This window comes from Diachasma alloeum, unplaced genomic scaffold (genome assembly GCF_001412515.2).
Source record: "Diachasma alloeum isolate Michigan unplaced genomic scaffold, Dall2.0 Dall_scaffold_00211, whole genome shotgun sequence".
NCBI classification, from domain to species: Eukaryota; Metazoa; Arthropoda; class Insecta; order Hymenoptera; family Braconidae; genus Diachasma; species Diachasma alloeum.
The window spans coordinates 845974-871985 of NW_021680376.1; the positions used below are offsets into that span (position 1 = coordinate 845974).

The window sequence follows — 26012 nt, forward strand, 5'->3', positions numbered from 1 at the left end:
CCTCAAAATTAAATTTTCTAGTTTTTCATGTTAGGATGACTCATTCTGGGTTCAGGAATCAGAATATGATGTTTTTAGAGCTCGTCCGTGTGTGACCGATTCAGTCTTGCCACGATAACTAAAAAAATAATTTTTCCAATCGATTGAATTTGCGCTAGAAATATTCGTATTCATGTTATCCAGACCGAGCTCGATCGTCGTGTCGATTTTTATTCATTTACTCATTCGTTCATTTACATGAAAATTTTTTACAGATCACGAACGGAACAAGCGGACAATTTCATTTTTTAAATTCTTATTTCGCTGTTCTCTTCTCCTATTTTTTCATTTTTTTTGTTGAACAATGCGAACATGTTCCAGTCTTATATACAAACAATTTAATACATCTTCTGTTGAACATCAGTAATAAGAGAATGAAGAATCTGATAAAAATAAAATAAAAGAATAAAATGTTTGAATTACAATTAATAAATTTTTAAAATTAATTATTTTTAATATTAATTAATTTTTAATATTTAAATTATAATTAAAATAAAATAAAAGAATTAAGAATTAAGCTCGATCGATGAACAAATCCATACCGCCGTTTATTTGTGATTTTTCTGTCCAATTCTCTCTTTAATTATTTTTTATTTCGATTAACTGAAGAAATTAATGACTGGAAAAACAAATGGTTAATTCGATTTAATTTTGTCATTTATCATTTTCCTCAGTCTTCAACATTTCTTTAACATGTGACGGAATCTTCGCTTTTCTCCTCTTTCGCACTTTTCCAGATGTTTTTGGCGTTTCATCTTCTGAAGACTTCTTCTGCTTCTTCTTGCAGCTGAGGGAGTTCGGCCCCCCTTTCCTCTTCTTCTTCTTTATTTTTGTCTCCTCCTGGGTGACGAGTCCCGAGCTCTGCTTCAACTCCTCCAGGGTTTGTCTCTGGTGAACGTCCAGATCAACACTTTCTAGCTGACTCTGGGCGTCGGTCCTGCTAGCCTGGGAGGGTGGATCCAGTGTGGGGACCTTTCCGTGGAGATAGAGGAGAGGCACCCCCGCTCTCTTGCGAATCTTCTCTTGAAGCTCCCTGTCTTGTGTTGCTACTATATATCTGTTGAAAGGTTCATTGTCATTGATTATCATTTCAAATATTTAAGACCAATTCAATTTTTCAATTTTTTAATTTATTTATTATTCGTTTTGCTATTCATTTTTTGGTGTTTTATTTTGTTGGTTCCGAACGGAAGCTTTGTAATAGCTCAAATTTAAGTTCCCAATTTTTAGGATAAGGAAATATGAGTTAAAAGTCCGAATATGCGATTTTCTTCATTTTTTTCGAAATGTCCCCATAAGGGATCAATCGAATTTCATGAATTTTTTCATGAATATCGACTTCAATAAGCTCTATTCATTGACACCAATTAAAAATCAATTTTTCACACAGATTCGAAAAAATTTACGTTTTTCCAAAAATCGATTTTTCAACGATCACTCAAAAAATTGTCATCAAAATGGAATTAGTCAGGGCTCAAAAAATTGGTGTTTTATTTTTTTGGTTCCGAACGGAAGCTTTGTAATAGCTCAAATTTAAGTTCCCAATATTTAGGGTAAGGAAATATGAGTTAAAAGTCCGAATATGCGATTTTCTTCATTTTTTTCGAAATGTCCCCATAAGGGATCAATCGAATTTCATGAATTTTTTCATGAATATCGACTTCAATAAGCTCTATTCATTGACACCAATTAAAAATCAATTTTTCACACAGATTCGAAAAAATTTACGTTTTTCCAAAAATCGATTTTTTAACGATCACTCAAAAAATTGTCATCAAAATGGAATTAGTCAGGGCTCAAAAAATTGGTGTTTTATTTTTTTGGTTCCGAACGGAAGCTTTGTAATAGCTCAAATTTAAGTTCCCAATATTTAGGGTAAGGAAATATGAGTTAAAAGTCCGAATATGCGATTTTCTTCATTTTTTTCGAAATGTCCCCATAAGGGATCAATCGAATTTCATGAATTTTTTCATGAATATAGACGTCAATAAGCTCTATTCATTGACACCAATTAAAATTCAATTTTTCACACAGATTCGAAAAAATTTACGTTTTTCCAAAAATCGATTTTTCAACTATCACTCAAAAAATTGTCATCAAAATGGAATTAGTCGAGACTCAAAAAATTGATAACAATACCCTCTTGATTCTATCAGAATATGATGGGGGTCGCACAATTCGTTGTTGAGTAAACGCAAAATTTTGATGACAGTACTATGACATGAAAAAATAGAAGAAGAAAATAGTGAAGTAAGAATTTAAAAAAGAGAACCCCTTCGGAAGCAAATGCTAATTTATCAGCAAAAATAATTATACTCATTTATTAAAGAAATGCAATTATCCACTTGCTTTGCTACGTGAAGTGATGGCTCTCACCTAGACGGATTATTATTTTTTATCATAGACCTCAGGCACTTGGACCCCGTCGTCGGATGCTTCTCGTGGCTGCACCTGTGCACAGCAAATTTCTTAGCGATGAGCATTGCTCCATAGGTCTGAGGCCCCAAACTCTCTGTTTCCATGATGATACATGGGGTAGTCAGGAGTTTCGTTTCTTGTTGAAAGTACTTTGGTAATTGGTCTTGAATATTAAATTTTTCCTGCAGCGATGGGATAAAATCAACGCATAATTACTCATTCTCTCGATAATTATTTCATAAACAAACATGAAGACAGTTTTTATCAATTTAATGATTCCTTTATTCACCTGAAGAGCAGCAAAACAAAACGTTCCATCAATCAGCACTTGAAACGGTGCCCGAAATTTGTAATTATTAACGTAGAAATTCAGGTACTTCTGCACTTTTTTATGCCGAGTGATTTTCATTTTTGCTTATTCACTCGAATTGTTTGGACACATGGAACAATTATAACAGGATTGAGGAAGGATGTGTTTGATTTGAGGTTGAGAATGTTTAACCTATCGAGTGAGCGATTTAGATTATCGTCACCTACTTTGCCGACCTTTTTTCAAAAAATTGCAGGCGGCAATTCTTAAATTCAAATGTGCTCTTCCAACAGAGCTACCGGGGACAAATGAAAAAAAACAAAAAACAACTCTCAAAACGTTGGCGCTAAGTGCAGAGGAGTTGTTCTTATTTTTTCCTTTGACTTATTCATTTACATCGCTGATGATGACCGCATAATGGCCCAAAGAAGGAGTTTATTAAAGAAATTTATATGAGCGGTGAAATTTTTTTTCCAGATGTAAATTATAATTTCATTAATTAAAAATAGAGAACCCAAAAGTTCGTCCCTCTGGATTTCCGGAAAAAATTTTAAATGACTTAATGTATTCTCATAAGTTATTAAGTTTTTTTATCCCCATATGATGTTGATGAAGGCAACAATAACTTAAACCAAACAGGAAATTAATCAGAATAGTCTGCGCATTTTTTTTTCAATAGTAATGTCAAAACGAAATGGTAAGGAAGAAGAAACTTTCAATTTCTCAAAAATTTCAAAGGTGTTTATTTCACTTTTCTCATGTACATTGCATTGAAATTATTGTAGAACTCATCGATATTGAATATATACCTCAGATGGGACACATATCCGCTATCCACTTACCAAATCCCAACGGACTGACGAGCTATGTAATGAATGATTATTGCATCGCAATATTGTATTGTAGGTACAATATTATCATACAGAGCATCATCCCCCAATGCCCCATCAGTTTACATCAATTGTATGCAATTCACATTGATTACCCCGAGTGGAACGAAATTGGTTGAATAATCGTACCAAATTGAATTCAATTTTTATTTCAATAAGCCCCTTCTTCGTAGCACCATACAATAATAAGTCCAATAATACACTTCATTCATAAATCATCGTCACCAGTGCAGTCTCTCATGAAGCAGCAGTCACCAAAAATAAAAAGAAGCGACTTCAGAATAAATTCATTCCATTCCTCACAATTTTCTCTAGTTTCCGCATCAAAATACCACAGCTCATGGATCACACTATATTTCCAAGTGCACTATTTAGGCAATTTGTTGATATTCATGTAATTCATATTTTCATGTTATTTGTTATAATATTTTCAGCAGTTCGTACCGAGTGGATAGCCATGTGTGTAAAGCTCAGACTGGATATCTAAATTCAAACTCAACCTCCGGTGATTTTTCGCACTTTCGCAGATTTACAATTGAGTAATTTCAACGAATTTGACCAGTCGTAATTATTAAAACTGAAAATGACATATTCTTTGTGTTTTGAGGCATCGAGAACCCCTCGGGTACGGCGTCAATACTATTGGAGATATCGACATTCTACAAAATTCCCCACGAAATAGATGAATTGTATTTATCAATACAATGCGAAATGGAACAATTAAATTAGCGATGCAAAAAAAATTGGAGAATTGGAGCTGAGGAAAATCTACAGAAAATAATTCAACAGAATCAGTAATTCAATAATTCAATAGAATTCCGTAGAAAAATGAAAATCTATTGATGTCTTTTCATCTCTCAATAAAATTAAATAAAAGAATGAATTTTTTCGACTGAATTCCAATGCAATTTTTCGGATGTGGACGCAGTACCTGAGGGGTTAAAAAATACGGAGCGTATACATGTGTAAATTATCAATTCATATCTCAATAATTTAACAGATTCGCCTGAAACATAATTTGCAAATACTTCGGTAACAATTTTTCTCATGATTTCCATCGGCGTCTCTTCTATTTTATTCAAATAATTTTTCTATCTCATATTTTTTCTTCAGATCTGCTATTTTCGTCACATGGATCTATCTTATAACTTATAACTTTATCACAGAGTTACATACGGTACCATTTCCTTACTCCTAGATGAATAATTCAAACGAATTTAAATACTTGATTGTTAGGGGGAAAAAAAACTGTAAATAAAGCGTGAAAATTTAGCAATTAAAGTACACTGTGTTGACCTACTCTTTGCGATATTTCAACGGAAAAAATCTTGAAATAAAAAGTGCAGACAGAAAAAAAATCTTAAATCATATGTGATAATGTGCAATGTCAGACGCGGATTTTTATAAAAATTTATTTCGTTATTATTTTTGTTGACACGCGGATAAATTACGACTATCATAAAATCACATTTTCCACCTTCTAGCTTCAACTTAAAAAGAAAAATACCCCAAGATCATTTCTTATTTGCGTGAGAATAAATTTTCCAAATATTCACATCCAATTGCAATGATTGAAAAAATCATTAACCATAAAAAATGACTAGGACATATACAATGGACCCACTGAATTATTGTTAACTTGCCATGGTAGGATTTAAAAAATAATTTAACCCCATAGAGATGTAGAGTGACTTTTATTTTTTACATCGCGTCACACGATCAACAGAAAATTATCAATCGATTTTCAGTGGTGAACAATGTTCGAATGATTGAAGGTTTCGTCTGTGAATTCTAAAGCTATGTCCATATGCAAAACGACGTATACAGTATTTTACAATATCAGATATTTTTTAATAGCAGCGAGACACGTTTCGAAAAATTTCATGGAAAAGTTTTTTTAATGTCCAGTTCCATTTTGGGACCACAACGGTTGTTTAATTTTTGTCACTGAAAAGAGAGGAAATAGAATGGAAAAAAACGTGGAAAATTCACGAGAAAATTTATCAATAGAAAAAGTTCTATAGAAAAATAAAATTCTACAGATGTTCTTTTAAAAAAAATCGGTTAAAAACAAATGGGATTTTCAATAAAAATCCTATGAAATTTTCTATAGAATTCACTAGGTTTTTCTATGAATTTTCTTCGTGTGTGCCAGCCTCTTCACAAATGTAATTTTTTTCAGTATCGTTTTAATATAAATGGGCACATTGTTATCGATGAAAGATGACACCAATGTCTGATTGAATTTCGTAAGTTACGATAGACATCTAGTTAATCATGTTAATGAGGTTAACGCGTCACACGATGTTTTCCATCTCCTCCCTTCCCTATTTTCTCTGCTTACGAACATAATCTACTAAAACGTAACGAACATAAATATATTCTTGAAACTCTCAACGATAAAGTTATGCATATGCGAATGATTTCGTCTCATTTTAGGCTTCAGCGTCATATTATCACTATATTCTTCTCACCATTAACTTTATTCCATAGAATATAAATTTTGTGGTCTCTCTCTAGTGGTCTAGCGGGCCAGCCTGCCTTATTGTCAATTATTTTTAAATGTTCGAAAAAACTTCACGAAAAAATCTGAAGAATTCGCTGGAAAATTTTACTAGATTTCTACCAGTTTTTGGGCGATTTTTTCGAAAAATTCAGCTTAATTTATTTTCAATAGAAATGTTGAATGGAAAATATTCTATAGAAAATCTTCGATTCAATTTTTTTGTTTGATTTTTCGAGTGCGAAGAAAAATTTCCGGAGAAAATATCTAAATAAAGAAAAGTTGTATAGAGAAATAAAATTCTATTATAATTTTTACATAAAAAAAACTTGCAGTGAAGCTGGGAAATTTTTCAATAGAATTCCAGCAAATTTGGTAGGTTTTTCTTTGAATTTTTTTCGCGCGTGCCATCTTTATTTGAATTGAAAAAAAAATCCAACTTTTAGGTCATGTTATTTTTCCCATCCAGAAGCAATAAACATAACTAAAATGCCGGTGCTTATTTGAGTTTTGAGAGAAAACTCGCTCAAGGATACGTTTCGAGACAGGAAAACAGGGGGTTTCCCACTTCCTACTGCGGTGGCTGTGGCTTAACGATATTTTTTCAAAATTTCCTCCAGTAATTTTCTGCGGCTGGTCCCTAGAGAGATTCCACTCTCAAAAGCTTAGCGTCGCCTGAATTTCAATCTTTCCATTTACATTTCCGACGTAATGTATCTCGATATATTTTCGTTATTAATTTTGCACAGCATTTGATTTTCTTTCGTTACGGTAATATTCAGATTAGACTGGGACATGGCATGTTCATCGTGCTTGACAGAGATCATTGTTCAGTGGCCACCCAATAGTCATCTTCAATGATAATCGATATTCGGTGCATGTCGAAAAGAATACTCATGACACAGATACAACTCCATCAAGTCCAGGCGAATGACAGATTATTCCCCTAGAAATTCATCGTTAAGTTTCAAAATTTCGTAATTTTTCGTGAACAGTCTTTGACGAGAACAATTCAGACATGAACCTGACTGTCTCAACTCGTCACCACCATTCCTAGGATCTTCAGAAGTCCTCTCCAATGCGAACCCCTTCGTGATGATGTATATGCCTGCATCAATCTTCAAGATGTGTCTTGCATTCTGAAAACATGCAGCTCAGATGGCTAGAGGACATTCATCATCTTGCCATAACCCCAGTCCAAGTCACATTTGCATTCTCCGTTTTCCCGACATGTTCCCCTACCAGCCCACAGAAGGATCCGGACAAGACCGCGTCACCGCGCACGAATTCGTCTCTGTCATCGAATTTCCCGGTGTTGAGGTTCGTCGGATATCAATAGGCTTTGAGCCGCATACGGGTGGACGGCCCAAAACCCCTTGACTATTTCACGAGAGATTACGCTGATCCTCCGATGTGTCGTCGTTCTTCCTCAACGATCGCTTGAGTTTATCAACGAGACGATTATGAAATTTATTCAGAGAATTTGAACTTCCGGTTTTGGGGGGTGACGAGCCGGTGCTCTTGCTGGGGCTCTGCAGCGAGCTCTGAGATGCTCGCGATGAGGTTCTTGAGAAGTGGCGTGAAGACATTGGAACAGAGCGATGCGCTGGGGATGTGAGGAAGTCGGAGCCGGGGGAGGTTGACAACGATGGCCCTTCGGATTTTGAACACTCCGATACCTGTTGAACAGTAAAATATTTGGTCTTAATGGGAGTCATCAGGGGGTGGACAGTGAACTGATCTTGTGAGGGATCACTAATTCCTCGCTTTCCTTTCCGGGGAAAGGCTCGCCCTCCCTTTCGTTGAGGTGAAGCGAACCAGGAGAATTAACTCCTGAATGGCGAAGAACTAAAACAAATAAATTTTAACTGTACGTGTTTTCAATTTTGTGGCTCTTTTGCACTTTATTCTTGAGTTATGGATATTCTGGGATGAGAATGCAATTCTTTGAGGATATCCAAGTACTTTGGCTATTTTTTCTCCAGTGAAATTGCTTTTCTACTTTTGCAGGCGAACATCAGCTTTTATTTGAGGCCCGCTTGACCCTACGCTTCCGGACAATGATTTTATTGTTTAAACGGTTCAGGTCTGAATTTGAATCTCGATATTGAACCGTCAGAAGACATTTTAACGCTTCGTTACTCGCGCGAAACTGCCCGACGTGGCTATGCACTTCGCGGCGCCGCGTCGTAATGTAAATCTGAGCGCGCCGTTGCCACAATTCATTCGGAGAGTCGACCCGCTGGTCTTCCGGCAGTCCCGGGGGCCGCAAGTGTGACAACTCCGTGTGAAATATTCCCGCGATACGATCAGTCGCGTCGCGGCACGGCGCCGTATTTTTTATTTCCAGTTAGCGTAGGAGTGAATTTTCTCTAATCGGGGCTTTGGCCGTGGTTAGAAATGGCAGAATATGCTTTTAGATAAAACCAGTGAGGCATACAAATTTTTTCATATTTTTTAACGAGTTTTTTCGGAAGTTGTACTGAAAAATTGAATTTCACCGGCGCGGTGCCGTCGACGCGGGTAACGAAGGGTTAAAATAAGGCTTCCGAAGGTTGAAAAAATTTCAATTATTTCTTTGTAAACAATGAATTATCCTTAATGGATAAAATTATCAACAATGCGATTTTGTTTTCAGGTTATTTTTAATGTTTTTCTTCAATACATCAACATTACGGAAGTGAATTCTATTTTGGATGCATATTCGAACCTCTCGTTTATCGACTAGAATTTCATTTTTCTATACAACTTATTCTATTGAGATTTTTTTATAAAAATTCCTCTGCTCAATTTTTCCTGGATTTTATGATAAGAAATGCAGGAAAAAACTTGGAAAACTTGTGCTCAAGAATTTTTTTTCTATAGAAAAATAAAAATCCACTGTTTTTTTTATCAATGTCTCTCAACAAAATGACACGATCATTGGCGCAAAGAATAACGAAAATTTTTAACAGAATTCCAATAGAATTTTCCGGAGAACGCGTTAGGTTTTTCTACAGGATTTTTCAACACGTGTTGACGGTAGACTTGCGTCAGCCTTCTCGGAATATTATTGAGGTGACCAGTTCAGCAATAATTTTGTGATTCAGAGGAATTTGTCAGCAATTGGATTCACAACCACTAAAAATTGGGGGAGGCGAATGCTGCTAACAATCCCATTTTCATTTTGTTTATCTTGATTTTACGCTTCATTCATCTCGTCTTCCCTCTTTCACTTGGAGTGCGCGTGCGCCTGCGGCCTGTGATTCGTGACAATTATTACTTCATTGCATAGAATGAGAAGAAAAAATTCAGGTCCACATACGTACGAGTATTTATCATTCTCGTTTTGTGACCGTTACTTGGACCACGTGACTAATTCCCAATCCATGTTGACTTTCTATGTCACGATGGGCTGGCGCCACACTGGCCAAGAATGAAACCTTGTAAGAATCTGTTTGTGTTTTATTTATTTTTAATTTTCCAAGTTTCTTCCGCTCTATTTTTCTTCTCCTTTCGTTAAGAAAATCAGACAAAGAACTTGAGAAATTGCAGCCGACGAATTTCTGTAGATAAACGCAATAGAATAAACTGTATGGAAAAATCGAGTTCTGTAGATTTTTTCCTATAGAATATTTCTAGTTGGCCTTTTTTATTCGGAAAAAGACGCGCCGGTTTTTCTACGAAATTCTTTCGTATGTGCACTGAATCCATCGAGCCTCATGTTTGTCTCACATTGCGTAATCAGCTTTTCACTACGTCATGAATGCAAAAACATCCCAAGTATTATTACTGAGACTCGAGCCGCACGCAAATCTTCTCCAATTGCCTTTTCGCTCGCCACACGACAATTCAATTGAAACAAATCTCCGCATTTGATTGGCAGTGTCTATTCACACGCTTCACGGTAACTTTTACCCTGGACATGCGGGACGTTTTCCCGTGGTTTTAAGATAATTTCACTGTGGATATAAAGCGAATGGATACACTGACGAAAAAGTTTAATAACAAAATCTTGCGAATTCGCTAGACAATTCTATTGGATTTCTATTGAGCTTTCTATTAGTTTTTGGCGATTGTATTAAAAAATTCCACAAATTATCTGCGAGTTTTTTTCAATGGGAATGTGGTTTTGGCCGATTCTACTGAAATGTTAAATAATAAATATTGCATAAAAAAAGTCAAAAGAATTCGATTTTTCTGTGCAACTTATTCTATTGAAATATTTTCGATAGAATTTTCTTGGCTCAAATTTTCCAAGGTTTTTGTTTAATTTTGAGAGAACTTGGAAAATTCGAGCCGAGGAAATTTTATAGAAAATATCTGAAGAAAATAAGTAAGAAAAATCGAATTCTGTTGACGTTTTTTATTGAATATTTCAGTAGAATCGGCCAAAAACTAATAGAGAATTCAATAGAAATTCCAATAGTTTTTGGTAAACTACCTAATCTAGTCACTGCCGATTGTTAAATTAACTATTTGAGGACAAAAATACTTCTATTTAGTGAATATGATATTGAAACATTGAAATTAGGAGCCAAGTGGAGCTGAGAATGGAAAAATATGCGGTATGAAACAGCTTCCTGATATTTCTGGAATGCGATTCTTCTAGGGGAGCTCAAATTTGATTTAAAGTAATTTACCTTTATCCAAATTATTAATTAGGGGGGGTTGGGGTAAAATGGACACTTTTGACTTTTTTTGAAAAGTTCATGACGTGTTGAATTGCTCACGAAATGGAATAATTTTATTTTCCAATAGAAAGAACAATGATTCCTCTTTGTGATGAGCACAGACTGAGCTCAATTGATAGATCTGTTTCTGAGTTATGAATATTTTTAAAAAAAGTCAAAAGTGTCCATTTGACCCTAAATTCACGGGAAAATTTCCCGCATAAAAAAAGTAAATTTTACCGTGGAATAAACACCGCCTATTTGATTTTCCTGTGCATAGAGCACTGACTACAAACGCGCAAAGAACAACGTACACCATTTAATGGACAGCGTGAAAAGAGAAGGAGAAATTCGATAATCGACGCTGTAATGAAGCTGAAACCAGCGCAACATTTGTGAGTGGAGACTGCATGTGGAGTTTGAGAAATTTTCAGGGTTCAGGGGCCAAACAATCGCAGGAGTAAATTTTGTTTCAAGTGCGAGCGATTGTTCTTGGGCCTTAACAATATTTAAGGTATATCCCGAGACAGTACCACTCAAAAGTTAGTCCCTATGGATTTCCGGAAAAAATTCTAAATGACTTAATTTATTGCATTCTCTAGTTTTTAAGGTACGTAAATGATCATTTTTAAGGCATGGAAGTATTGTAAATAATGACTCTTTTTTTAATAAAAAAAACTGGTTAAAAAACCACAGGGTCCTTAGAGTTTATTCGAGAGGTTATTCAATCTTTTAGTGCCAGTCACATTTTATTGTTCTACAACCAATAGTGCAACAGCATTTGCATGGAAACTAACTTTAACCTTAAGAATTATTCTCGGTCTTTCCATTTTGTCCGCTTATGCGGACAAAAACACTGCTCATGCAACCAACAACTGCACTTTATCCTGTGGTGAGTAAACAAACGTTCTAACGAATGAAAAACAAGTGGATAACTGCATTTTTAAAATAAATGAGCATAGCTATTGTTGCTGATAAATTAGCAATTTGCTTCCGAATGGGTTTCTTGTTCTATTTTTTCATGTCATGGTACTATGATCAATTGAAATGCCATCAAATTTTTGCGTATTATTTCGTTCTGTCAAATGATTCTACATTCAGACCCTCTCAAGACTCGAATTCGTTTCCAGTCCGGGGTTAGTCAAGGTTCAGTCAAAGTTTAACTCAGAGTTTAACTCAGGTTCTGTCAGAAGTTAGTCGGGACCATGAATCAATATGAATAAGTATTCAACATAATAGACTGCTATCTGAGTTTAATAGAGATAGAGATTTTTATATAAAAAGCTCATGACGGTATTGTGTAACTTGATAAGCAATGATACTGTTCTCACCATTTTTCAACTTGATTAAGAGGCCATTGAAATATACTTTTCAAGCCCTGATTTAATTGCTATTACTGACGATTCTTTCAGTAATCATGAAAAAATTTCAAATCGCATAAACAATGTGCTGTTACTCAACAACGAATTGCGCAACTCCTATCATATTCTGACAGAATCGAGAGGCTATTGTTATCAATTTTTGGAGCCATGACTAATTCCACTTTGGTGATAATTTTTTGAGTGATCGTTGAAAAATCGATTTTTGGAAAAATATCAATTTTTTCGAATCTGTATGAAAAATTGAATTTTAATTGGTGTTAATGAATAGAGCTTATTAACGTACATTCATGAAATTCGATTGATCCCTTATAAGAACATTTTTTAAAAACGAAGAAAATTGTAATTGTAAACTTATTTCTTTTTGACGACAATTTTTTGAGTGATCGTTGAAAACTCGATTTTTGGAAAAATAGAAATTCTGTCGAATCTTCATGAAAAATTGAATGTTAACTGGTGTCAATGAATAGACCTTATTCTAGTCTATATTCATTTTAAAAAATCATGAAATTCGATTGGTCCCTTATAAAAACATTTTTAAAAAAGAAGAAAATTGTAATTGTAAACTAATTTCTTTTTGACGACAATTTTTTGAGTGATCGTTGAAAAATCGATTTGTGGAAAAACATAAATTGTTTCGAATCTTTATGAAAAATTGAATTTTAACGGGTGTCAATCAATACAGCTTATTAAAGTCTATATTCATAAAAAAAAATCATAAAATTCGATTGATCCCTTATAAAATTTTTTTTTTTAAACTAAGAAAATTGTAATTGCAAACTAATTCCATTTTGACGCCAATTGTTTGAGTGATCGTTGAAAAATCGATTTTTGTAAAAATACAAATTCTTTCAATCTTCACGAAAAATTGCATTTTAATTACAGTCAATAAATAGAGCTCATTGAGCTCCGTATTCCTGAAAAAAATCCCGGAATGAGCGATCACATCTTGCATTCGAAACGAAAAATAATGACAACCAGCAGTGCACGCCTTACCATCGCCATCCCATGTAAAGCATTACCCCGACTCACCTTCCGACTCCGACATGCCTGGGGATTAGAGCACTCCGAGGAGCGTCTGCTCCGGTTAGTTTTGTAAATATCCCACTCATTTTTAACAACAGGCATCATAAACGCCATCTCGACAGACAGTACTTGCACTCCTCTTCACCGGTGGCTATTATTCTCGAAACTTCAAGTCTGTTGATATTTATATTTATTTTCAATCTTATTATCTCTACTCCGACGAAATTCACCTCGAGTGTTATATTTGTCGAGTGACTCCGTGTTTGTAGTTAACTGACGCACACCTACGTCGCCTTTTCGTACCGTCGATTGGTGTTTAATGCACTTTCTCGGGGTACAGACACCGCAATTGACGCGTTTTGTTCACTTATTCACGTCGGGTGGTAATATAAACAATGAAATTTATATCGATGGATACTCTATACGTTGGTAATCTGCTTTTTCGACGTGATTTTTTTTTTTAATGAGTTGAGTACGAACTTGTCAGCTGCCAGTTTCAGAGTGACTACGCGAGGCGGCGTGCAACTGGGAATTCTCTCGCGGGCCGAGGTGGGGAGGGGTGTCATGTGATTGGCGGATCACGAGGCGGGTTCGCTACGTCATACTATTGCCATTGATTTTCCAATGTTGATACACGCCGGTGACATGACGTTTTGCAACTTCTTTTTTTCGCTTTGCACGTACGAAAAAATTTCATCGGAATTCCTGGGTAATTTGACAGATAATTGGACTGGTTTTGCAATAAATTTTGGCGGATTCTACTGAAATGTTTGATGGAGAATAGAGAAAAAGGCAATAGAATTAGATTTTCCGCTGCAATTTGCTATGTGAAGGATTTTCTGCAGAATTTCCTCGGATTTAATTTTCCTAGTTTTTTCATTTCATTTCTTCTTTTCTCTGCGTTGAGAAAGTGACACGGAAAACTTGGATAATTTGAGCCGAGGAGGTTCTGTAGAAAATATCTCTGTAGAGTAAATTGTGTAGAATAATCTAATTCTGTTGATTTTTTTTTCTATAGAATATTTTCTACTGAATATTTCAAGAGAAAGGGCAATCTCTATGGAAAAGGTCAACAGAATTCAATTTTTTATGTACAGTTTATTCTATAGAAATATTTCTTATTGAATTCCCTTGAACATTTCAATTGAATCCAATAGAATTTTCCAACGAATTCGATAGGTTTTTCTATTAGATTTTGTCGTGTATTTTTTTCGAAATTTTCTTATGAGGGATCAACCGAATTTCATGAATATTTTCATGAATATAGACTTTAATAACTCTATTTATTGACAACGATTAAAATTCAATTTTGCGTACAAATTCGAAAAAAATATATTTTTCCAAAAATCGATTTTTTAACGATCACTCGAGAAATTCTCATCAAAATGGAATTAGTCGTGGCTCAAAAAATTGATAACAATACTCTCTTGATTCGTTCAGAATATGATGGGGGTCGCACAATTCGTTGTTGAGTTACAGCACATTGTTTATGCGATTTGAAAGAGAAAATGGGTTTTTTCATGATTACTGAAAGAATCATCAGTAATAGCAATTAAATCAGGGCTTGAAAAGTATATTTCAATGGCTTCTTAATCAAGTTGAAAAATTGTGAGAACAGCATCATTGCTTATCAGGTTACACAATACCGTCATGAGCTTTTTATATAAAAATCTCTATCTCTGTTAAACTCAGGTAGCAGTCTATTATGTTGAATACTTATTCATATTGATTCATGGTCCCGACTAACTTCTGACAGAACCTGGGCTAAACTCTGGCTAAATCCTGAATAAACCCTGATTAAATCCCGGCTGTTCACTGATTAAACCTTGATTGAACCTGGATTAAACCCGGACTGAAAACGAATTCGAGTCTTGAGAGGATCTGAATGTAGAATTATTTGACAGAACGAAATAATACGCAAAATTTTGACGACATTTCAATTGATGATAGCACTATGACATGAAAAAATAGAAGAGAATAGTGAAATGAGAATTAAAAAAGAGGGACCATTCGGAAGCAAAGTGATAATTTATTTGCAACAATAACTACTCATTTATAAAAAAATACTATCGTCCACTTGTTTTTTTAATGAGAGAAAAATATAGAAATCCATGTCGGGGAATTCTCTATCTAATTTGTAAACGAAACAGAAGTCTAAAAAAAGGTAAATCTCAGTCTAATGTTGAACAGAATAATTCGCATCCTTCAGTCGTCTCTGCGAGGAATTTTACGACGTCAGTCTGTATCTTTGATATTTATACCAAGGTCCTTCACGCACTAGATCAAACCCGCACTCTATAGGGTCAATGAAGTAGACCAGAACTATTCAAAAAACGAAATCCTCATTTCGTGATCGTAAAGTTGAGGAGAATATCATCAGACATTTTCTGTCGGAATTCCTCGACGCGAATTCTCCAAATTTTTCTACTCAATTTTTTTCTTTTTCCATAAAACATTTCTCACTAAACATTTCTATTTTAAAAAACACACATGAGCTGCGGAATTCTTCAACAGAATCGCCCAAAAACCAACAGAAAGTTGAACAGAAATCCAGCAGAATTTTCCAGTGAATTCCCCAACCTTTTTTTATTATTAACTTCCCGATCTATCGGGTAGTCATAGTAATGGCCCCGAAAATTGAATGTGGAATTTCCATGATTTTTCTACACTTCTCGACGTCTTTCTATTAAATTTTCTTCGTCCAATTAAAATCTCGTTGACTTCGAAAAAATAATTAGTCCCGCGAGGTGTGGTTTCCGTCGATTGAAGTAAACGGTGGGGGCCGCCAATAAAACTTCAATAGTACATCAACGCACATGAATCTTGAGGCCGACTTTATACAGTTCTGTTTCACTAGCGTTGGCTCAACCGCTCCAAACGCGCACTGTCCGCGACGGTTCGTCTCGACTCACTAGTCAACATACTCTAGTTTTTAAATTGAAGATAAAAAAAAAGAAGAAACGCTGGTCAACTGTGAAATCGTGAAACTTCCACTGAATTTAAAATCGTCATAGTGCGGCTTTTGCGCGCGTAGAAGTGACAACTGTTTTGTTGAATAGAGTTTACAGTGAGGAAACAGAATATATTAAAATTATGGTGTTTGATCCGATGACTGAGGAAGAAAGAAAACAATTCTTCAGGCAGAATTATGGGACTCACTTGCCCGGGTAAATAAATCGCCGTCATTAATTAATTAATTAATTAATTGATCAACTCAATTTTATGGAATTGTATAAGTGAGAGGTTTCGATTTACCCTGAATGCGGTTGAATAAATCAGTAGCGAAGTGGTAAAACGGTACAAGTCAATTTTGACTATTGACCAGTTTTCAATGAATATCTCGGAATCTAATGGAGATAGCAAAATTTTTGTTATAACCTTTTTTGTAGAGCCGATTGAGAGCTACAACAAATGTAATTACGAAAATTTCGCTATCTCCCTTAGATTCGAAAATATTTCTGAAAAACTCAACGAGGAGATAAGTCCACTTAAACCGTTTTACCACTTTGCTACTGAAATGTAAATTATTCTACAAATTATATTGAAGTTCGATGGGGAAAAAAAATTGATTGTGCGAAATTTTGAGAAAGTCATTGTAAATGCGAAATTTTTTCGCTGTTTAAAGACAAATAAATATTGAAATAACAAATTCCCGCGGAAGATATTGATCTGTTGTTTATTTTTAGAAAAATGCAACTGATTTTGCGGAACAATTGTCCGGGTGAATTGACACAGAAATAAAGAATGTTCATCAAATTCAATATCACGTGAATAATTGACACTGGCGGTACGGATACTGGCGAAGGGGTTGTACCAGCCCAGTACCAGGCAACTGGTTATATACATATCACACAAATGTTCAACTACACTAAATGTTCAGCTTTGCATCACGCACAGGAGGATTTTTATTTTTTCCTGGATTGTTGTTCCCTCGTACATTTGGAGGAGCCTCTATTCTCGTGAATATCGATTTAAGGATATCAAGTAGATTTTGAAGGTGATACAGACCACTCTGTAGATTCAACGATTTTTAATCAACAAATCTGTCAATTAAATTGCGCGAGGACGTGAAAAAAATCATAATATTCAGTCGTTAAAATTACATTTTGCCCAGAATTATTATTTTTTGCTTCCGAGTGGAAACTTTGTAATCGTTCAAATTTAAATTTTGGATTTTCTGTGTTATATCGACTCGGTATGAATGAATAGACGAAATTGAATCTTTTTCTTTAAAATGTACAATGAATTATACATGACAGAAGGGAATGACGTGCAAAATGACCATCCGGAAGCGAATTGCTAATTTATTAGAAAAAATAGCCAAAGGACTTGGATATCCTTAACACATGGGGCTTGTCCTGAGACTGGAAATCTTGGAAAATTTAATCAATATTTCTCTGCACGTGTTCACTATTTTTTTTCGAAAAATCTTGGTCGATCCTTCTCGAGTTATTTCATTTCCCACTATCTATCACCTCTTACGACGAAATTCGTTCGTGTGTGACGCGTGTAACATATTGATACATTTCTTATTGACTTATTTGCCTTCGCAGATACACTGGACACTGTCCGACTCTGAAATTTCGAGTTGGCAAGCGATTTGGCGCGAATACTCAGGAGATTATGGAGGTCAGTGCAAGAAAGCTTTGTATGCTTTTAACAGAAAGTTATAAAGCACCCGGAGGAAAAATTTTCGGAAGAAATAGCGGAGAAAATGACGTAAAAATAGGAAAAAAAATACATAAAATGTCACGCAATTTTGCCTATTGTTCATTGCTCTTGACATGTTTATTACTCTCATTCATGAAAAACGCATTTTCAACATAAAAATATTGAAAAATAATGCGATGGTGGAAGGAGTAATCATAATCATAAAAAATCATTAAAAAACAGAGAATTCTATAGAAAATGAATTACAGAGAATTTTAGAATTTTATTCTATAGAGAATAAAAGTAATAAAAAAATCATATAAAAACCTGGGGAATTCTATAGAAAATGCCATTGAATTTTTACTGAACTTCGTTTGGAAATTCTACGAGTTTTTCGCTGATTCTAAAAAAAAAACACTTTATCCCCACTACCGCTTCGAACAGCGAACTTGCCAAGTATAAAATAAAAAAAAAGGATGTTACATACTAACAAACACAATATACTATTTGTCACAATATGAAATTAAATGAATCCTGAAAATTGACGTCACCATTATTACCCTATAAATGAGGCAATGAAAAATACATTTTGCTCCATCACTGATAAGAAAGGTAATCAAATTGTGATTTCCTGTACGAACCGTTAATACGGAATTAAAAAGTAGTTCGTAAACCATTACAGATTACAGACGTAATTGCAATTTAATTTTGTTTTGACCATTAATGAGGTGGAGAAATATTATCGATGGAATATTATTTTCCGGTCAATCGCTCCTGAGTCATGCCCAAAAATAGAAAACAAACAAATCATTAGAGAATTTGAGCCGAGAAATTTCTATAAAAATATTTCAGTAGAATAAATTGTAGCGGAAATTCGAATTCTATTCATTTTTTCGATAGAATATTTTCCATTGAGTAATTTGATTGAATATAAAACGCACAGATAAGCTGCGAAATTGTTGCTGTTCAGAAATGATTTCAAGAGACATCAAGTCAAATGAAAAAAACAACATTGCGTCGTTTCGCTAATTATTTTAGCTTCATCAGGCTCATTAATCGAGTCGTCAGTCTGATGAAGCTAAAATAATTAGCGAAACGCCGCAAAATAACGATTGGATGAATGTTGTTTTAATTTTCTCTATCACTTCATTCCCTTCAGTTATTCATTTTCATTTCAATAAATCATTGAAAAGAATTCCATTTTTCTGTACACCTTATTCTATTGAGATATTTTCTACAGAATTTCGCGGCTACAATTTTCACTACAAGTTTAATTAGATTAAGGGGAAGAAGAGCGAAGGCGACCGGCATTTAGACCCCCCCTATAAAAATGTCCCGTAACAAAAAGAATTGACGAAAATAAATGCGAAATAGAGGGACAAAAAATCGAAAGTTTGAGCCGAGGAAATTTTATGAAAAATATTTCAATAGAATAAGTTGTATATAAAAATTGAATTCCATCGACTATTCCTACAGAATATTTTCCATCGAACATTTCAGTAGAATCAACCAAAAACTAATAATAAATTTAACAGAAATCCGATATCCTCTAGCGGAGTCCAGCAGATTCGCTCGGTTTTTCTATAAAATATTTCGTTCGTGAAACTAAGGGGAAATTTTCCGCAATTGCGACGATTCGCTAAGCATTTCAGTTTCTTATGGCCGGGGAAAAATCACACTGAATTTTATTTCAGGAACTTTTGCAGAAACAAGTCTTGAAGACCGGGCCCTATCGCCCAAATTCGAGCAGAGACCCCGCGCTGCTGTTCGACAAGGAAAAACGCACGAGGAGAAATTACCGGAACGACCGGTCTCTGTACAAACCGCCGCCGTTCATCCTGGGGTACACGGGGTACATCCCAGGGTTCAATAAAAAGTACGGGCTCTCCTTCATGCGCGCCGTCGAAGAGGGCGGCAAGGAGTGGCGCGAGACGCAGAATAAACTCCGCACACGGGGAGACGTAATGCGTGCTCATGTGGAGCGAACTAACCCGAGGAATTTAGCGTCTCGCGTTAGGAATGACAACGTCAATGTTGAAATCAATCATGGCCATCAACAGGATCCATCATTTTTCGGTGAGATTATGGACGGGAACTCGTCTTCCGGATAATTCACACCAGACGGTGCCTTTCAGGATGAAAATATCTCATACAGAGGAAAATTTATCAACAAATATTTTATCCCCAAGTTTCAAGATTGCTATCATATCGTTATCATTGTTTCATTTAAGGGTTCATTTGTTGTCTGTGATTATTAGACAACCGAAACGAAAAACTACTATCCCACATTTGATTCCACGACTTTTCTTCCCCGACAAAATTTCCTGGACAAAATTTCCCCCCGAAATCTCCTCGTGCCATTTTTTCCTCGGCTTTTTTTCCCCGACATTTCTTCCTGAAAAACGCATGATAACACGAATTTTCGCCCTCTCATTCCCGGCTAATTCATGCAATTCATTTATTTACGGAGAAGGAAAAATGTACAGCTAATAACCCTCAATCAATCAATCTTTTCAATCTTGAAAAATAATTGACCATTACCATTCTCCATAAGGAGGAAGGGCGAAATTTGGCTGCGCATGACAGTCGTTCGTCCTCTCGTTCCCTCGAATTGAGAAATCTTTTTAATACTGTAAAATGCTTGATAAAACCCAATTTGATTATTTTCACAGGGAACCAAGTGTCTCCAGAGAGTCCCCCGATAGTCGGATACACAGGGCACATCCCGGGTGCTCGAAGCGAGGTGGCATTATCCCGAAGATATGCCCAAGCCGCCCGCAAGGGTCTCGAGCTCTTGCAACACGAACGAGAAAGCAGGTGCTGCAGAGTCAAAGACTCAGAAGCAGTCCAAAGGGTGTTGGACTCAGTGTACATCGATGACACAGGCCACACAAGGGCATAAACATCATCACTGAAATACAAAAACTTTATTCCAAACTTATGTAACATAATACTTCTGTTCACAACTCATTCACAAGTTCAGTTGATGAATAAATTACCCTGAATGTTATTTTCAAACGAAAATAATTCTTCAGAAACAGCAAGATCTGCAGAAACAGTGATGCTGGCTTCATTTCTCACCCGTGAGAACTGAAGTTGAGCAATTACACAACCGAAAATACAGTACCTCTTTAATTGAATGCATTTTAACGTAACTGAGTAGAAAAAGGACGTTTTTTTGTATAAAAAAGTTTTAATGAAGCTAAAGTTGAAAGAATGGGGTTTTTTGGAGGTTTTTCATTTTGCTCGTTTGCGCAATCTCGCCAAACGTTCAAGTTCCTTCTTGAAAGTGTCCCTCCAGCGTTCGAGAGTTAATGAACTTTCCCCGTGGGACAGGGCCATCAACCTGGCGAGAACCATCAACGAATGGAGATTGTCTGCGTTTATTTTATCGTCCAATTGGCGCAATTTCACAAAATCCTCTTGAATCGTCTGAAAAGTCATCACTCATTGATTTTATTTTGTAATATGCAAATAAGTACAAATAAAAAAATAAAAACAAAAATTAAAAAAATAAAGAACATTTAAATAATGAAATAAAATAAAAATAAATTCAAAGAAATTGAAATAAATATTCAAATCATTTTTTGCAAAACTCACATCTGCAATGGCCTGGTCGATCTGAAAATCCAGCAGTTGCAACTGCTTGAAATATTTTCGCACATCATTTAATCGATCTTCATCCTTCAGGAACTGCTCTACGAGCTGAAGAACTTGGGGATATCGATTCTCAATGTCTGAATCGATGTTCAAAGGCACTTGAACCATGCACTGAAACATCACGTAATTTTTTAGGAGTTACATAACAATTTTGTGGGAGTCAAGAGGGGATTCACTCACTGGGAGGAAGGATTTGGTTTCCGATAGTATCAGAACCGGAATGTCCATTTCGTATTCCATCGTGTAGAATTTGAAATCGTAGGTGACTTTCTGGAGAGTCAACAAATTGTCGATTGCTTGGTAGTTCTTTCTTCCCTCTTGGGAGAGTTTGCCAGCTGTTAGTTTAGTCTCGTCGATCACTAGATGAGTGTTGTTACTCAATTGGAGGGTGCCACTCGTCAATCGGTTGCACTCGTAATCCTTTCTACATTTTTTTTTCGTTTTTAGAAATTTTTTTTAAGGGATCAAGCGAATTTCATGAATTTTTTCATAAATATAGATTTTATAATTAATAATCACAATTTTACAATCATAATTTTTAGAGACTTTTAAAATTATTAAATTATAATAATTTTAGCATTAAAATGATTAATAATGCTATAATTTTAATCATTTTAATGATAAAATTATAAAAAAACAACCAAGATTACGTAAAAAAGATAATGAACATTGGGCTGAATTGAAAAAATTGAAAAAAAAATTGATTGAATTTTGAAGAATAGAAAAAAAATGTTGAATATAATACATAATTCAACAATTCACTTTCGCGAAGACCTCTTGTCACTCTCATCTGTAATTCTACCTCACGCTCCAATTATTCATAATTTTTCAATCAATAATCTTTAAATTCTGACTCGTAACAGCATAATATCTGAGACGACGATACCAGAATTATTTTAATCTCACGTATTACAATGGGTAATCTTGGAGACTTACTTTGGAATGAGACAGCCATCATTCAAATTATCCAGTGTGCATAGAAAGTAGTGGCTCTTGGAGACAATTTCGGTCAGCAAGTTATAAAAACTTTTGGGAAAATTGGGAAATTTCTCAACTGAGAAATGAGTTATGTTGAGAGGATAATTTCCCAAGCATAAATCGTTTCTTCTCATGTATCTGAAACAAAAAAAAATATAATTCAAACGGAGAAGGAGAAGAACCGGAATGCGAAAGCTGTTAAAGAAATGAATGAACTTACATTTTAGATAACAAATGAGCAATAAGGAAATCTGCTGCTAAATCATCTCCGAAGAGAATCTGACTAAAAACCTTATGCAGATCACTCCTAACGGCGCCAACGCTGGGCAATAGTCGAAGCGATGATTCCACAGGTAAATCTTCAGATGATTGAGTGATTGCGATAGCGTGTAACCGAGGAATTAACGATGCGGGTGGATTGTGGGCTCGAATTTCCGCATCGTCAGTGAATTCTTCTGGATCGCAAATTGTGTGGACCGTCGGATCCAGAGATATGAAGCCAACGACATCCACTACTTGATTCAATTTGAATGAGGCATCTTCTTCGTAAACCTGAGAATTATATAAAAGAAAAAGAATATAATTATTCCACTAAAAACAAGTGGGAAATTGCTCTTGTCTTCATATGATAAAAATATTCATAACTCAGAAACAGATTTATCAATTGAGTTCATTCTAAGCTCATCACAAAGAGGAATCATTGTTTTTCAATTGGAAAATAAAATTATTCCATTTCATGAACAATTCAATACGTCATGAATATTTCAAAAAAAGTCAAAAGTGTCCGTTTTACCCTACCCTCCCCTAGTTATAAATACTATCTCAAATGATTCAATATTCAATTCGAGAAAAATTAATGACTAAAAATTTAGATTAATTTTTGAAAAACTTACCTTAACAATACAAGCTCTGCCATTTTTTATAGAAATAGGAAAGTTTAGTAAATTCTCTGGCAATGACGATTCCTTCCCAACTTGATTGACATTCGACTCTTCTCTTTCTTTCTTCTTCGCTGGCTCCGACGTGTCCATCGGCTCCTCATCATCTTGATCGAGGGGACGTTTGCTGGAGAGACGCGGAGATTGATCCACAGCTTGTGCGTAATTTTGGCATTTTTCTTTAGCCCATTCGTTGAGGCCTGGGACTGATATGACTACGAACGTCTGCCTTTCCGAACTCTTGTTGTTTTCGGACTCCAGGAGAATATCCTCGTGCTCCTGATTTGTGGACGAATGAGATTAAATACCGTTTTTGATGGAAAATTCATTGAAAATTATGCATTTGTTTAGAAAAATATGGGGTTTGTAGACAGTATTATACATGAGACGAGCAATTCTTCTAGTGTCTCACACCTTTTACTGACTTATTCATATTTATTTAGGCCATACATCTGCTCTGGAGCGTCAATTGATCGTGACGTAGATTTTTAAGATGTTCCCTGCTAGCCATTTGTTGTAGAGTTCAAAAATTGTTGTTTTTATTTCATCTTCAGTGTGAAAAATTTAACAGAAGAAGAATATTCTATTCTGTTGGATTCATGCATTCAGTCAATTGGAATTTTTCAGTCAAAAATATTGTGTTGAAATATTAAAAAGAATATAAAATGCAGTAAAATATAAAATATGTAAAAGAATATTTTATTTTATTTCATTCATCCATTCAATAAAATTAAATTTTTCTGCAAAGAATATTCAATTGAAAAATTGAACATCAAAATTGTTTCATTTAAAAATCTATTCTAATAGATTTCCTCAAAGTTATTCCCACTTAATATTTTTTTCATTTTTAGTAATAAAATGCAATGAGAAATACTTTAATGAATCATGCAGAGAATATTTTTCTATAAAATCATTCTCCTATTCTTCTTACTTTAAAAATCAAATCCTCATTTTTATTGAAAAATTGAAGAAACTTGAATAAAAAATAAAAATAATCTGATTTCTCTCTAAAAAATATTCTATTGAAAAATTGAACATCCAAATTGTCTAACTTCTCAGCAAATAGCTCTAGGTTTCCCCTTCAATTTTTCACAACTGATGATGAAAGCAAAAAATCAATTAATAAAATAACAGAATTTTTGAAATACCTGGCAAAGTGCAGTATCTCTGTACATTCCAGTCCGCATACTGCTCTCGCCACTGCTGTTGTCCCTAACCTCATACCTCTCAAAATAAAATTCAGGATTGTACATGTCCTGAATCATTCCCCTGAACCTCACCAGTTGCCCATCCTTGAGGTCATGAAGAGCTGAAGAATTCAGCGAAGGAATTCCCCCCGATTCGTTGATATTTGCAAGAGAGTTCTTGCATGATGTTCGATTCTCCACAAAATAATCGCACGTCCAGTCCGCCGCCTTGTGAGCTACACCAAACATTTTCCCTCATTACCCTAACTATCCACTAATTTTTGAGATGATAAAAACAACATTCATCTAATTGTAATTCTGCAAAATGAGAATTGGATGAATTTTTTTTCTTCCTCTCAGCAATGAAGACAAGAATGGAGATGAACCAGAACAACAGTTACACTAAATAATTATTAGAATATTAATATTAGTACTTACTAGCCATGTTACAGCAGCTTTCATTCACCCAAAATAAACTTGAAAATTGTTTTTAGTCATACAACATTTGAATGTTCTTAACCGCTTGAGTCCCGCACGTTTTCGCGATAATTCGCAAACGCAAAGTAGATGTGGGAGCCATCAACTGGTGTCTCCACTAACTACTCTTGGCCGGCAACCAATGAGATCAGAAAATCCAGTGATCTCATTGGTGAGCTCATGCTGGTTTCAATTGAAACCAAAGTTGAAAACCAGAGTTTATAGCAGAGCTGTGGCGTGCTAGGGCCTCTAAACATGACAAATGTCTCTAAAGATGATGTCTATTTTCAAATGAAAAGCAGAGTTGTGACAACATTGTCTAGGAGGACAATGGGGTCTAGGAGTATGTATAGAACATTGGGGTCTAGGAGTCTCCCATGGTTCAAAACTATCTTAAGAGGTCCTAGCACGCCATTTCTCGACCCGCTCTTTCGTTTGAGCCCAACAAAACATTCATATCTTGTCTGACATCTTTGCTACAAACTCGGGTCTTCAACTCGGGTTTTCAATTGAAAGCCCGAGTTGTAGACCCGAGTTTGTAACAGCGCTGTCAGACAAGATACGAATGTTTTTTTGGGCTCAAATGAAAGAGCGGCTCGAAAAATGGCGTGCAGAGGTCTTCAAAGATGACGAATGTCTCTAAAGATGATGTCTGTTTTCAATTGAAAAGCGCAATTGTGACAACATGGTCCAGTGGATTCTAGGAGTCTCCCTTGGTTCAAAACCATCTTTAAAGACCTCTGCACGCCATTTTTCGAGCCGCTCTTTCATTTGAGCCCAAAAAAACATTCGTATCTTGTCTGACAGCGCTGTTACAAACTCGGGTCTTCAACTCGGGTCTTCAACTGAAAGCCCGAGTTGTAGACCCGAGTTTGTAACAGCGCTGTCAGACAAGATACGAATGT

General features: G+C 35.3%; 4 protein-coding genes across 7 annotated transcripts; 1 reads left to right on the top strand and 3 right to left on the bottom strand.

Moving 5' to 3' along the window:
* Positions 1–169: 169 nt before the first annotated feature.
* LOC107036752 (rRNA-processing protein UTP23 homolog) lies at positions 170–2953 on the bottom strand. Its single transcript, XM_015254895.1, has 3 exons — positions 2747–2953; positions 2416–2639; positions 170–1096 (listed from the first exon to the last, which is right to left on the bottom strand). The coding sequence occupies exons 1-3, from the start codon at positions 2864–2866 to the stop codon at positions 694–696; spliced, it is 747 nt and encodes a 248-aa protein (XP_015110381.1). The 5' UTR covers positions 2867–2953; the 3' UTR covers positions 170–693.
* Positions 2954–6525: 3572 nt separating this feature from the next.
* Positions 6526–13738, bottom strand: LOC107036804. The gene is made up of 2 exons (XM_015254997.2): positions 13224–13738; positions 6526–7839 (listed from the first exon to the last, which is right to left on the bottom strand). The coding sequence occupies exons 1-2, from the start codon at positions 13329–13331 to the stop codon at positions 7546–7548; spliced, it is 402 nt and encodes a 133-aa protein (XP_015110483.1). The 5' UTR covers positions 13332–13738; the 3' UTR covers positions 6526–7545.
* Positions 11094–21226, top strand: LOC107036803 (protein FAM166B). Of its 4 annotated transcripts, XM_015254996.2 has the most exons (5): positions 16307–16384; positions 16904–17004; positions 17771–17846; positions 19562–19943; positions 20540–21226. In XM_015254996.2, exons 3-5 carry the CDS (start codon positions 17841–17843, stop codon positions 20767–20769), a joined length of 618 nt encoding a protein of 205 aa, XP_015110482.1. In that variant the 5' UTR covers positions 16307–16384; positions 16904–17004; positions 17771–17840; the 3' UTR covers positions 20770–21226. The 4 variants fall into 4 exon arrangements, with proteins under 4 accessions (XP_015110480.1, XP_015110481.1, XP_015110479.1 ...); XM_015254994.2 differs by lacking the exons at positions 16307–16384; positions 16904–17004 and adding an exon at positions 11094–11207; XM_015254995.2 differs by lacking the exons at positions 16307–16384; positions 16904–17004 and adding an exon at positions 11619–11704.
* On the bottom strand, positions 20780–25318 carry LOC107036802 (mini-chromosome maintenance complex-binding protein). Its single transcript, XM_015254992.1, has 8 exons — positions 25069–25318; positions 24592–24866; positions 23399–23722; positions 22726–23057; positions 22464–22643; positions 21708–21951; positions 21468–21638; positions 20780–21299 (listed from the first exon to the last, which is right to left on the bottom strand). Exons 1-8 carry the CDS (start codon positions 25073–25075, stop codon positions 21105–21107), a joined length of 1728 nt encoding a protein of 575 aa, XP_015110478.1. The 5' UTR covers positions 25076–25318; the 3' UTR covers positions 20780–21104.
* Between the last annotated feature and the right edge of the window lie 694 nt (positions 25319–26012).

Coding starts and splice junctions, on each gene's coding strand:
- LOC107036802 (XM_015254992.1), bottom strand. Junction 22,644..22,725: donor GCTCATTTGTTATCTAAAAT/GTAAGTTCATTC, acceptor TTTTTGTTTCAG/ATACATGAGAAGAAACGATT. Junction 21,952..22,463: donor GATGGCTGTCTCATTCCAAA/GTAAGTCTCCAA, acceptor AAAAAAATGTAG/AAAGGATTACGAGTGCAACC.
- LOC107036804 (XM_015254997.2), bottom strand. CDS start 13,331: ATGGCGTTTATGATGCCTGTTGTTAAAAATGAGTGGGATATTTACAAA. Junction 7,840..13,223: donor AGGCATGTCGGAGTCGGAAG/GTGAGTCGGGGT, acceptor ACTGTTCAACAG/GTATCGGAGTGTTCAAAATC.
- LOC107036803 (XM_015254993.2), top strand. CDS start 16,311: ATGGTGTTTGATCCGATGACTGAGGAAGAAAGAAAACAATTCTTCAGG. Junction 16,385..17,770: donor TATGGGACTCACTTGCCCGG/GTAAATAAATCG, acceptor TTGCCTTCGCAG/ATACACTGGACACTGTCCGA. Junction 17,847..19,561: donor ATACTCAGGAGATTATGGAG/GTCAGTGCAAGA, acceptor ATTTTATTTCAG/GAACTTTTGCAGAAACAAGT.
- LOC107036752 (XM_015254895.1), bottom strand. CDS start 2,866: ATGAAAATCACTCGGCATAAAAAAGTGCAGAAGTACCTGAATTTCTAC. Junction 2,640..2,746: donor TTTGTTTTGCTGCTCTTCAG/GTGAATAAAGGA, acceptor CCATCGCTGCAG/GAAAAATTTAATATTCAAGA. Junction 1,097..2,415: donor AAAAATAATAATCCGTCTAG/GTGAGAGCCATC, acceptor ACCTTTCAACAG/ATATATAGTAGCAACACAAG.